The 13,054-nt window shown below is 45.2% G+C and overlaps 1 protein-coding gene across 2 annotated transcripts in view; it reads left to right on the top strand.

Moving 5' to 3' along the window:
- Positions 1-13,054, top strand: part of adcy8 (adenylate cyclase 8 (brain)) — a 162,145-nt gene that overhangs the window by 71,134 nt on the left and 77,957 nt on the right. For both annotated transcript variants that reach the window (XM_085992825.1, XM_085992827.1), the window contains one exon: positions 2,447-2,536. In XM_085992825.1, the coding sequence (XP_085848951.1) occupies positions 2,447-2,536 (90 nt within the window). The remainder of the gene's footprint in view (positions 1-2,446; positions 2,537-13,054) is intronic.

Raw genomic sequence — 13,054 nt, 5'->3', positions numbered from 1 at the left:
TTCAGCAAACTAAAGTAGATGTTTATAAATGCAGAGAAACGATAGCTTGCCATCAAATTTCCTGAAGAATATTAGGCTATTAGTCACATACAATGTAATAGGACATAAGGCCAACTCTTTCATAATTAAATATACCATTAATCCGATTTATGTCAAGTCATCTCATTACTTGATTATACCATTTGGATAAAATTTGATGTTAAACATTGATAAGATCACAGTTAGAGCTACCGTCCTTAATGATTAGTTTTAATGAGAGTTTCAGGGTGAAATTCTCCCCTGAACTCACCAGCTTCTCAAATCTAATTCTTTCAAAATTAGTGTGTGCATACTCCACCTTGTACAGCTGGATCATTGGAGTTGCAGCACCACCCCACCCACCCCCCCCCCCGCCCCAGAAACTCACTGGGGAGAAGAAGAAATTTGCACATATACTTCAATGCCTCTTATCGAGTGAATAACTTCCCTTTTGAACTGATTTTTTGGATAACTGTTAATTCCCCAGTAGAAATGGTGTAGGGCTCCCATCTTATACATAATATGGGCATGATATGCAAAGCAGCATCGCCTTTTCGACAGTGCGTACTGCTACCTTTCTGTCTTGTAATTCCCCGTTCCAGAAAAAATAATAGTTGGCTCTATTTTTACATTTAAGGTATTGAAGCTTAAATCTGGCATGAAAATGTTGCTTGTCTTGAATGACAGTTTGGGTCTCTGGATGGATCAGAGGCTTAATGACTAAAGGCTTCTGGCAGGAAACATCCTGCTGCCACATAAACTAACCTTTCCAGCAGATCTTTGTGATATTCTGAATCCAACAGGCTGTTTCATATTTTTATCCATGTGTGTATGTGTATGTTAGCTTTTAATGCAGGCAATTTTCTCCTGTGAATTCTCATCCTTGTTTTCAAAACCCTCCATGGCTTCGCCCCTTCCTATCTCTATAATCTCCTCCAGCACTCCAACCCTCCGAGATTTCTGCGCTCCTCCAATTCTGGCCTCTTGAGTATCCCCAAATTTAATCGCTCCACCATTGGCGGCAATGCCTTCAGTTGCCAGGGCTCTAGGCTCTGGAATTCCCTCCCGAAACCTCACTGCCTCTCTACCTCTCTCTCCTCCTTTAAGATGCTCCTTAAAACCTACCCCTTTGGCCTAGCTTTTGGTCATCTGCCCTAATATCTCCTTATGTGGCTCAGCAAATTTTGTTTAATAATGCTCCTGTGAAGCACCTTGAGACATTTTACTACATTAAAGGCATTGTATAAATATAAATTGTTGTTTTTGTTATCAATATAGGGATTTCGCCAGTATTTTTCCCCCACTGAAGGCAGGAGAAATGCAAGGGTTCAATACCATTTATACAAACAGGAAAAGGAAGGACAAACTGGTCCATCCAGCCTACATGCACAGTCAACTCATCCTCAAAGCCACGCACTTTCCTGGGAGAGGCAAAATAAAAAATGGAGAATTAAAAACCTTAGGAGAATTTAGGAAAAAAACTCTGGGAAATTCCTCTCTGACTCCCAAAGGCGGTCAAACAAGTCTCCAGGAGACTGCAATAACTAATAACACTAGTGACTTATCACCCCGCCTGTCTTCTACAACTCGCGATGTCTTCCATTTGTAGGAACTCATCCAGCTCCCTTTTGAAGGTCTGTAGCAAATCCACACTCACCGCACTAGCAACTTATTCCAGAAATCAAAAAGAAACACTTACTGGCATCTAACCTAACTTTTTTTATGGCCCTAATCCTCCCCTCCCTAACTAGCTCAAATAACCTATCGATCTGAACAGTATCTATTCCCTGCATCATTTAAAAGACCTATCATTTCCCCTCAGGGTCCATACTTTCCCAATGACAAAATGCTCCAGTTCCCTGAGCCTGTCTTTGTAAGACCAATAAGATGAGGGCTGGGAATTTCCTCGGAATGGCTCCTGCTCCGACGTCGTAACTCAGCTGGAAGTGAGGCTGAAACCTCATTTATGTACTGCACTTCCAGCAAAATCACAGTGGTGTAGACGGAGCTACTCCGAGGACATTTTCGGCCTAGGTATCATTCTTATGTATTGTTAACCACCACCTCCCCCCCCCCGCATTGTTTATTTGGGAAATATCAAACGGCGTGCCCTGAATTCTTTCATTTAGTCATAATTATCTAGAAATCTAAAAATTGAAGTATTGTAGTGTGAAGAATACTGCTTTAGATGTTTGATAGACATTACATATTTTTTTATATAGACAGATGGCAGACCATCATGTAGTGATGCCTTTATTGACAGATTAAAATACACACCTGTATTTAACAGATTGCTTTTCAAATATGTGTTTTGATATCTTTATATCATTCCTAAATAATTAGATCAAACCCATTTCAAAATTACTAGATATGGGATTTGTGAATGATATTTAATATATCCCACCTAACACTTGAACTTCTTTTTCAGTTTTGGTGTGATTCAGATAAATCGACAACCGTGAAGAACCAGACATTCAACTCCACTGCCACGTGCACAGACATATGCTTCTATCCAGAGGTATTTAAGTACTTTGTTTTCAGTCATGTGCGTCATTAATTTAATCACCTTCTAAGTATGCCAGATGTATTTTTGATGAATCTCGACAGTCTGACTATATGCAGTATAAATGAAAAAGAACATGCACCTGGACCTTTTGCACCTGCAGGCACAAGCAGTAACTCACTGGTACCATTGGTCAAATGAACTACCAAGATCTTCCTTGTGAGGAAATGAAAGTGGTCATCAATTGTGTGGTTGTTCCTATTCTGACTGTTCAGCTTGAATTAAGATCTTCCAAGCCCACTTTGGGTGACTTTTAGTACTCATCAAAATGATTAATGTCAGTACTAGGGGATGGAACACTTCTTTGCCAACTTTGTCACCCAGTGTCAGCATTGAACACTTCTAGATCAACAATAACAATAGCTTGTATTTACATAGTGCCTTTAATGTAGAAAAACATTCCAAGGTGCTTCATAGAAGCATAATTAGACAAAAATCAACACAGAACCAAAGGAGATATTAGGAGGGGTGACTAAAAGCTAAGTCAAAGAGGTGGGTATTAAGGAGGGTCTTAGAGGAGGAGCGGGAGGTGGAGAGTTGCAGAGGTTTAGGGAAGGAATTCCACAGCTTAGGACATAGATGGCTGAAGGCATAGCCACCAATGGTGGGGCGAATGAACTGCGGGATGTACAAGAGGCCAGAGCTGGAGAAACACAGAGGGGGTCATTTTAACCCGCAAGCGCGGTGGGTTTGAGTCAGGTGAGAAGTTAAAATTTAAATTATTTCAATCCTGACCCCAATCCACCCACTATCGGTTTTAACGGAGATGAATTGGGGAGCGGGCAATCAATCTACTCTCAGGTCGGTTCAGTCAGTAACAGCTTTTAAGGAGGCTGCGTGCCTCCATTTTTACAAGCATTTTATTTTTAACCCATTTAGGTAAAAGGAAGTAAGAAGAGCTGGATCCATAAAGTAAGTGCCTTTATAGCTCTGCTTGTGGGCCAAGAGGAACAGGAGAGTTCCCCCCAGCCCAGCAAGTTTAACTGCTTCCAGATCCAGGATCGCTGACTCCCCCTACCCGCAATCTCCCCCGCACCCCACCCCCACCAACACCTGCCACCATCTCACCACCCCCCGACCACCATCTCACCCCCCGCCGACCACCATCTCACCCCCTGACCACCATCTCCCCCTCCCCCCGACCACCATCTCACCCTCCCCCCGACCACCATCTCACCCTCGCCCCGACCACCATCTCACCCCCCCGACCACCATCTCACCCACCCAACCACCATCTCACCCCCCCGACCACCATCTCATCCCCCCGACCACCATCTCCCCCTCCCCCCGACCACCATCTCACCCTCCCCCCGACCACCATCTCACCCTCGCCCCGACCACCATCTCACCCCCCCGACCACCATCTCGCCCCCCGCCGACCACCATCTCACCCCCTGACCACCATCACACCCCCCCGACCACCATCTCCCCCTCCCCCCGACCACCATCTCACCCTCCCCCCGACCACCATCTCACCCTCGCCCCGACCACCATCTCACCCACCCAACCACCATCTCACCCCCCCGACCACCATCTCATCCCCCCGACCACCATCTCCCCCTCCCCCCGACCACCATCTTGCCCTCCCTCCGACTACCATCTCACCCACCCAACCACCATCTCACCCCCCCGACCACCATCTCACCCCCCTCGACCACCATCTCACCCTCCCCCCGACCACCATCTCACCCTCCCCCCGACCACCATCTCACCCCCCCCGACCACCATCTCACCCCCCAACCACCATCTCACTCCCCCTCGACCACCATCTCACCCTCCCCCGACCACCGTCTCACCCCCCCGACCACCATCTCACCCTCCCCCCTGACCACGATATCACCCCCCCTGACCACCATCTCATCCTCCCCCCCGACCACCATCTCACCCCCCCGACCACCATCTCACCCTCCCCCCGACCACCATATCATCCCCCCGACCACCATCTCATCCCCCCGACCACCATCTCACCCCCCCGACCACCATCTCACCCTCCCCCCGACCACCATATCATCCCCCCGACCACCATCTCACCCCCCCTGACCACCATCTCACCCTCCCCCCGACCACCATATCACCACCCCCGACCACCATATCACTCCCCCGACCACCATCTCACCCCACCCCCGGCCCACCATCTCACCCCTTCCCCCCCAACCACCACCCCGACCACCATCTCACCCTTCCCCCGACCACCTTCTCACCCCCCAACCACCATCTCACCCCCCGACCACCATCTCACTGCCCCCCCCCCGGCCACCATCTCACCCCCCCGACCACCATCTCACCGCCCCAACAATCATTTCACCCCCCCCGACCACCATCTCACCGCCACCCCCCCCCCAACCACCATCTCACCCCCCCGGCCACCATCTCCCCTCCCCCCGACCACCATCTCACCTCCCGACCACACTCTACATCTTGATCACTTTTCCCCCGCCCTATCCCCCAACCACAGCAAGACTTCCCTAACCACCATGAGACCGCTCCGACCACCATGGAGCCCCACCCCCCCCAACCCCCGGACTGCGATTTCTCCCTGCCTCATTACCTGTTTGGCCATGTCCTTGTGCCGCAGGCTTTCCTAATCGACAGGCAACCAACGTGTCTGGCTGTCGGGCTGGAAAAAGGCAGATAAAATTTCAGGACGTCCGGGAAACCCATACTTCAGGATTGGGTCCACAACTCCTCCTCCCCGCTCCAAACTTAAATATCGGGACCGGAGTTCTTGGGTGTTGTAGGCCTGCAGGAAGTTACAGAGATAGGGAGCGTCAAGGCCATGAAGGGATTTAAACATGAGGATGAGAATTTTAAATTTGAGGCGTTGGGGGACCCGGAGCCAATGTAGGTCAGTGCAGGGGTGATAGGTGAGCGGGACTTGGTGCGGGTTAGGATACGGGCAGCAGAGTTTCGGATCAATTGAAGTTTATGAAGGGTGGAGGATGGGAGGCCTGCCAGGAGAACACTGGAGGTGACAAAGATATGAATGAGTGTTTCGGCATCAGATGGGCTGAAACAGGGGCAGAAACGGGTGATATTACGGAGATGGAAATAGGCACTCTTTGTGATGGAGAGGATATGGGGTCAGAAGCTCAGCTCAGGATCCAATATGACAACGAGGTTGCAAACAGTCTGGTTCAACCTGAGAGAGTGGCTAGGAGGGGAATGGAATCGGTGGCACAGGTACAGAGTTTGTGGCCAAAGATGATGATTTTGCTCTTCCTAATATTTAACTGGAGGAAATTGCAGCTCATCCATGACTGGACGTCAGAAGCAGTGGAGAGGTCGAGAGATGATGGAGAGGTAGAGCTAGGTATCATTGGCATACATATGAAACCTGGGCCCATGTCTTTGGATGATGTCGCCAAGGGGCAGCAGGTATATGAGGAACAGAAGTGGGTCTAGGATAGATCCTTGGGGGACTCCAGAGGTAACAGTGCAAGGTGAGAAGAGAAGTCATTGCGGGAGATTCTCTGGCTAGGAATGGATTGTTAAGAGTGGAACCAAACAAAGGCAATCCCATTGAGCTGGACAACAGAGCAGAGGCATTGGAGGAGGATGGTATGGCAAAGGTCACGGAGAGGTTGAGAAGGACGAGGAGAGATAGTACACCATGGTTACAGTCACAGAGGATGTCTTTTGTGACTTTGATTAGGGTCGTTTCAGTTCTGTGGCAGAGATGGAAACCTGATTTGAGAGATTCAATCAGGAAAAGGTGTGCACAGATTTGGGAGTCAGCAAGACATTCAAGGACTTTGGAGAGGATAGGAAGGTTGGAGATGGGGCAGTTGTTTGCAAGGATAGATGGGTCAAGGAATTTTTTTTGAGAAGGAAGGTGATGATAACGATTTTGAAAAAGAGGGGGACAGTAGCTGAGAAGTGGGAATCATTTATAATGTCAGCTAACCTTGGGTCCAGGAAGGGAAGTTGGGTGGTCAGCAGTTTAGTGGAAGCAGGGGGTGGATCTCATGGGCAAGATGAGCTCAGAGAGGGCATGAGCAGAGATTGGAGAGATACTAGAAGAAGGAAACTAAAGAAACATCAGATATAGAATCATAGAAATTACAGCACAGAGGAGGCCATAGTCCAATCATATATATTTTGGTGTTACTTTTTTACATGCCTTTTCTTTTAAATGATGTTACAGTCTCTACCTTAATACCCATTTGTGGAAAAGTATTCCAAGTTCTACGAGCACTCTGTGAAAAAAAATTGTTATAACTTCCCTCTTTGTTGTAGTGATAATGCCGTGTCTACCTCTGGAGTCCCCCGAGGATCTATCCTTGGCCCCCTTCTAGTTCTCATCTACATGCTGCCCCTCGGCGACATCATCTGAAAACACAACATCTAGTTCCACATGTACGCTGAGGACACTCAGCTCTATCTCACCACCACCTCGCTTGACCCCTCCACTGTCTCTGATTTGTCACATTGCTTGTTTGACATCCAGTACTGGTTGAGCAGAAATTTCCTCCAACTAAATATTGGGAAGATCGAAGCCATTCTCTTTGGTCCCCGCCACAAACTCCGTTCCCTGACCACCATTTCCATCCCTCTCCCTGGAAACTGTCTGAAGCTGAGCCAGACCATTCGCAACCTTGGTGTCGTGCTTGACCCTGAGATGAGCTAAAAAAGAAAATGCATATCCACTCCCTCACCAAGACTGCCTATTTCCACCTCTGTAACATTGCCTGACTCTGAACTTGACTCAGCTCATCTGCTCCTGAAACCCTCATCCATACCTTTGTTACCTCTAGCTTTAACTATTCCAATGCTCTCCTGGCCAGCCTCCCATCTTCCACCCTACATAAACATGTGCTCATATAATTGCCTAAAAATTGCGGTCAGTGACGTAGCTACGGAGTATGCCGCTGACCTCTGAAAAGAATACAAACTTACCTTGGCGCTGCAGAGTTGTGCGCAGCATATTACATCACAAAGACCAGCAGCACAGCATACAGCCTATGCGTAAGGGAAGACACGCCCACAAATTCTGTCAAAACGAAGCCACGCCCACAGAAACTTCTTTCAGTCTCTTCCATTGAAATTACATTTTAAAAACTTTTAATTAAATTGGTACTTGGACTTATTTCATATATCAGCATTTTGTTAAAATTAACAAATGACCAACAATAATTTGGCATCTGTTTTCCACTTGAAGGTTAAAAAAAAATCATTTGAAGTCAATGGAAAGATTCTCGTCCTTTGACCATTTACTAAAGTGAAATAAATTGTTTAGTTATTCAACCTTCTACTGAGTTTAAAACAGTTTCTATCACTTGGGAAGTGTATTAAACGTTACATTATTTATATTTTGTACTAAGAAACATGTTCCCTTTCTTATTTGTACTAAGGAACATTGTAGAGCATTATAGAGTGTTTTGCTATCCCAAAGAATTACCTGTGCTGTACTTCATATATCCCGGCTTTTTAAATTAAGGATGTGTTCAGATTTATTTTATGTAAATCAGTAAGTTTTTTATTCTTTCAAGGCTAACATTTAATATCCTGTCAAAGGTCCATTACAACGGATTGCGATTCAGTAGCACTGAAAAGCGTTGGCAATGATCCTTTTGATTTACTATACATCATGCACATAGCACACCAGCTGTGGTGCAGCTTTAAATGTATTATCTAAAATAATTAAATAGCAAAATGGTTTTATTTCATACATTTGGAGGAAGTATAAAGGATCTGTGCCAAATGCACAGTTCTTGATCATACAATTGGACTGCAGAAAACATTGATAATTTTAAATATTAATTGTCAGATTTTATATTTTTAATGTTTCTAAATTTTGCCACGAGCTACATGTATTTTATTCTGAAGTGATACCAGAACAGCTAACAATCCTTTCAGACACACTCTAATGTGTTCCTTTCACAGTGAAACAGACTCCTGCGCCTGCTTTCACTAACCGTAAAATTTTCAGACGTAATTGCTGGGCAGTTGGTGGGCAGTTAGCCCAACTCTGCGCCAGCAATTGGTATTTCCCCGTCGGTGCGGATCATCTGCCAAGGCGTACCTTGACACATTGCAAGTTCAGGATTTAGCGCATGCCCAAGCGTATGCGGAATTCCCGAACTTGCGTTATATTTCAAAGGTGATATGATGGCATACTCTCAGTGTATGCCATCATAACCGCTGCATAATCTGCCCCCTTAACTCGCACCAAGTCCATCACCCCTATGCTTACTTACCTACATTGGCTCCCAGTCCAACAACGCCTCAATTTTAAAATTCTGATCCTTGTTTTCCCTCCATGGCCTCATCCCTCCCTATCTCTGTAACCTCCTCCAGCCCTACAAGCCTTCGAGATCTCTGCGCTCCTCCAATTCTGGCATCTTCTGCATCCCTGATTTTAATCGCACCACCATTGGCAGCCGTGCTTTCAGCTACCTTGGCCCTAAGCTCTGGAATTCCCTCCCTAAATCTTTCTGCCTCTCTACCTCACTCTCCTCCTTTAAGATGCTCCTTAAAGCCTATCTCTTTGGCCAAGCTTTGATCATATGTCCTCATATCTTCTTTTGTGGCTCGGTGTCAAAATATTTATTGATTACGTTATTGTTAAGCGCCTTGGGACATTTTGCTACATTAAAGGCACTGTATAAATGCAAGTTGTTGTTGTTGAGTCTATTCCCCACTAGTTACCGATTTGCTAATCAGTGGAAACAATCTTTCACTACCTACCCCCTCAAAAGCTTTCATAACTTTGAAAACCTCTGTTAGATCCCCCTTAACATTCTCTACTCCAGTGAAAAAAGCATTAATTAATCAAGCCTTTCTTCAGAACTATAATCTTTGCTATGAATCTTTGCTGCACCTTTTCCATGGCACTAATATCCTTCCTATAATGGGAGCCCAGAACTGCATACAACATACACACTGTGACCTAACCAACATCTTGCACAAATTCAGCATCAGTTCCTCACTTTTATATTTGAAGCCCCTAGATATAAAACCTAGAGTCTCATTTGCACTTCTCTACTCATCTTTTCTATCTGCATTTCCACCTTTAAAGAGCAATGTATGTGCACCTCCATTCTGATAAGAATGTTACCATTTAAGGTGTTCCCCCTTTTGCTCTTTACTCCCAAAATGTATTAGTTCATATTTTTCTGCATTGAGCTATATCTGGCCCATTCTGCTAACCTGATTATGCCCTCCTGCAATGACAGCCAGATGCAGAGCACAGCTCCCTTTATTCTGCCTCAACCTTCAACCTCACAAGAGCGCCCCAATGTGCCAGATCAATTTTTACAGAACCAGTTCTGACGAAAGGTCATCGACCTGAAACGTTAACTCTTTTTCTCTCTCCACAGATGCTGCCTTACCTGCTGAGTATTTCCAGCACTTTTTTATTTCCAAAACCAGCCATCCTTATTGCCTTTCTGAGTGAGGTTGTCAATTAGTAACAAACTACGGCTGTTTTGTGATTTAGACTCAAATCCATTGGCAACTGGATTGAGACTACCCAAACTCAATTCAAATTAGACCCTTATAGCTGGCAGAATGAGGCTTTCAACACCTTTGTCATTTGTATTTGTGTATTATTGTTTGCATTCCAGGAGTTGTAAATTATCACTACTGAGGGTGCTTTGATTATTCCCAATCCACATAGAATATGATATAATAGATGTCTGACAGCATGCTACAGAACTAGTTGAGGGATTCAGATGGTATGACATACCATAAGATCAATGTTTGAGTAGTTCAGCAAAATCAGCTAACCTACCACATGCATATCTGCCCTGAAATAAACTTCGAATTATTTGTTTCTTATAATTAGATTATTTAAATTTAGCTAAGCCTAGAAATTACTTCCCACTTAAAGCATTGACATCAAATTCTTCTCTCCTTTATTTTAATGAGGCATTAACCCATTTCCAGGCTGTAATATTCAAAGCCAGTGGAACTGATCCATTACCTCTGAATAATAATTCATTGAACTCTGAATATTACATTTGTTCACTGCACAAATACTGAGTTTTCTTTACAAAATCTGCAGGTCTTTTTTCTACCCTTGGAGCTTGAAAAAATTACACCTAAAATGAATGAGGATCTGTAGAGAGACACAACAGAAACGTATTACACTAAAAGGAAGAAATTATATTTATACAGCACCTTATCGTGCCCTCAGGATATCTCAAAGCACTTTACAACCAATGTAGAAATGTCTTTTAATACTATTTACTAATGACTGTGAAGCAGACTTTGTACAGAGGTCGCTGCGGCAGCAACTCCTGAGGTAATTGAAATGAATCCATTAGCTTCAGATTTGTATGGGTAAAGTTTATTCAGTCTTGAATGCACCATGTCACAAATGACAACAATACCATTCAAGTTCTATAGTTGACAGTCAGTCAGCGGTATTAATTTAGTGCAAATTTATTAGTAGGTAACCATGGCAGTAAACTTGTCTTCCCTTGTTGGTCTTCCAATACACTGCCAATGTAGTACTCCCATGTAAAGGCTCATTCTTACAACATATGTATATAAATCTATTCACTGCACAGATGTTTCCCCTGATCCCAGTGGACCCTGTTAGAGCCAATAGGAGAGCTCGATCCTTAATAATAAGGGTACAGTAACATAGTGGTTATTTTACTGAACGAGTAATCCAGAGACCTAGACTAATGATCCAGGAGACACAAGTTCAAATCTCACCATGGCATCTGGGGAATTTAAATTCAGTTAATTAAATAAATCTGGAATTAAGAAAAAAGCTAGTTCCAGCAATGGAAACTACTGGATTGTCATAAAAACCCATCTGGTTCACAAATGTCCTTCAGGGAAGGAAATCTGCCGCCCATACCTGGTCTTACCTATATGTGACTCCAGACCCACAGCAATGTGGTTGACTCTTAACTGCCCTCTGAAATGGCCTAGCAAGCAACTCAGTTGTACCAAATCGTTACAAAGAACTGCAGTGGTTCAAGAAGGCAGCTCACCACCACCACCTTCTCAAGGATAATTAGGGACGGGCAATAAATGCTGCCCTTGCCACCGATGCGACCACCATCAATGAATAAATAAAAAATATATGCTTGCTTCCCTTTCCCCAGGAAAGAAAAATAACTATAAATCCACACGTACCTGTGCTGAGGTTTCATATACCAATAATGTGCGTTTAGGTCAGTTATTAGCTGTCTTGTTTCTGAGTCAGAGAGGTAGAAATTAGACCTCATTGCAGGTGGAAAATGGACGCAAAAAGTACTAATTTCTGGAGGCATTGCCCCGTGCAGCAAGGATGCCTGAAACATGTCCAACTCCATATTGGGTCGTCCAATTTTTCAGGCCTCCCTGGTGACTGCCTAAAAACCAGCCTTTAGGCCTCTTACATATGTAACTGAGGGCCTAACACGTGTTTTATAGACCCCTCTGCTAAATTGAGTGCACTGAGCAGAGCAGGTGGCAGGCCTCCTCCACTCAGTGGCTAAGCAGTGGCCGGAAACAGTGAGTAATTTTTTTTTAAGTTCAATGTGGAGCCATTGAAATCTCATTGAAACTTATAAAATTCTAACAGGACTAGACAGACTAGATGCAGGAAGGATGTTCCCGATGGCGGGGAGTCCAGAACCAGGGGTCACAGTCTAAAGATAACGGGTAAGCCATTTAGGACAGAGATGAGGAGGAATTTCTTCACCGAGAGTGGTGAACCTGTGGAATTCTCTACCACAGAAGGCAGTTGAGACCAATTCATTAAATATATTCAAGAAGGAGTTGGATATATTTCTTAAGGCTAAAGGGATCAAGGGATATGGGGAGAAGGCAGGGACAGGGTACTGAATTTGGATGATCAGCCATGATCTCATTGAATGGCGGAGCAGGCTCAAGGGGCCGAATGGCCTACTCCTGCTCCTATCTTCTATGTTTCTATGCCAGTTGGAGCAGGAATGTTCACTGCTCCCAATGGCTGCTGCCAGTCTGCGATCGCCACCCACCTCCCCCCGCCCGTTGTCCTGTCCTCCTTCCCTGGTATATATCTGATGGCCTCTGCTGGCAAGAAAAGCTGCCCAAAATTGATCCCCTTGAAAATGAGGTCTGAGGCCCAATTTCAGATGAACCTAAGGCCTCCTGGTTGAGGCATACGCTGTCTGTGCAGCGTTGGTTATGGTCTGAAAATGAGCCATAATCAATTCTACCCCAAAAGGTTTTGGATTCGAGGCCCATTGCAGGACCTGAGCACATGGTTTAGGCTGATACATCAGTACAGTACTGAGGAAGTAGGGCAGTTTCAGACATGCCATCTTACAGATGAGACCAGTTCTGAGGCAGTTGATGGTTGTCCACTGTTTGCAAGGAAGGTTTGATCCTTCAGGTTGTACTGTGGGGTCCTCTATAAGGAATCCATTCTGTATGTCGCAGTTCTTCCAAACATTTCGCCATCGGTCATCAAGGCTGCAGGGAGATCGCTGAAGGGCTTTGGCGATGGTCCAAAATGGCCTTCTAGATTTGGGACAGGTTGGTGGTAGG

The sequence above is a fragment of the Somniosus microcephalus genome, chromosome 7, assembly GCF_052327205.1.
Source record: "Somniosus microcephalus isolate GS21.2 chromosome 7, FLI_Smic_1.0, whole genome shotgun sequence".
Classification (NCBI taxonomy): domain Eukaryota; kingdom Metazoa; phylum Chordata; class Chondrichthyes; order Squaliformes; family Somniosidae; genus Somniosus; species Somniosus microcephalus.
Note: the sequence above shows the minus strand (reverse complement) of the source record. Positions and strands in the feature narration are given on the sequence as shown.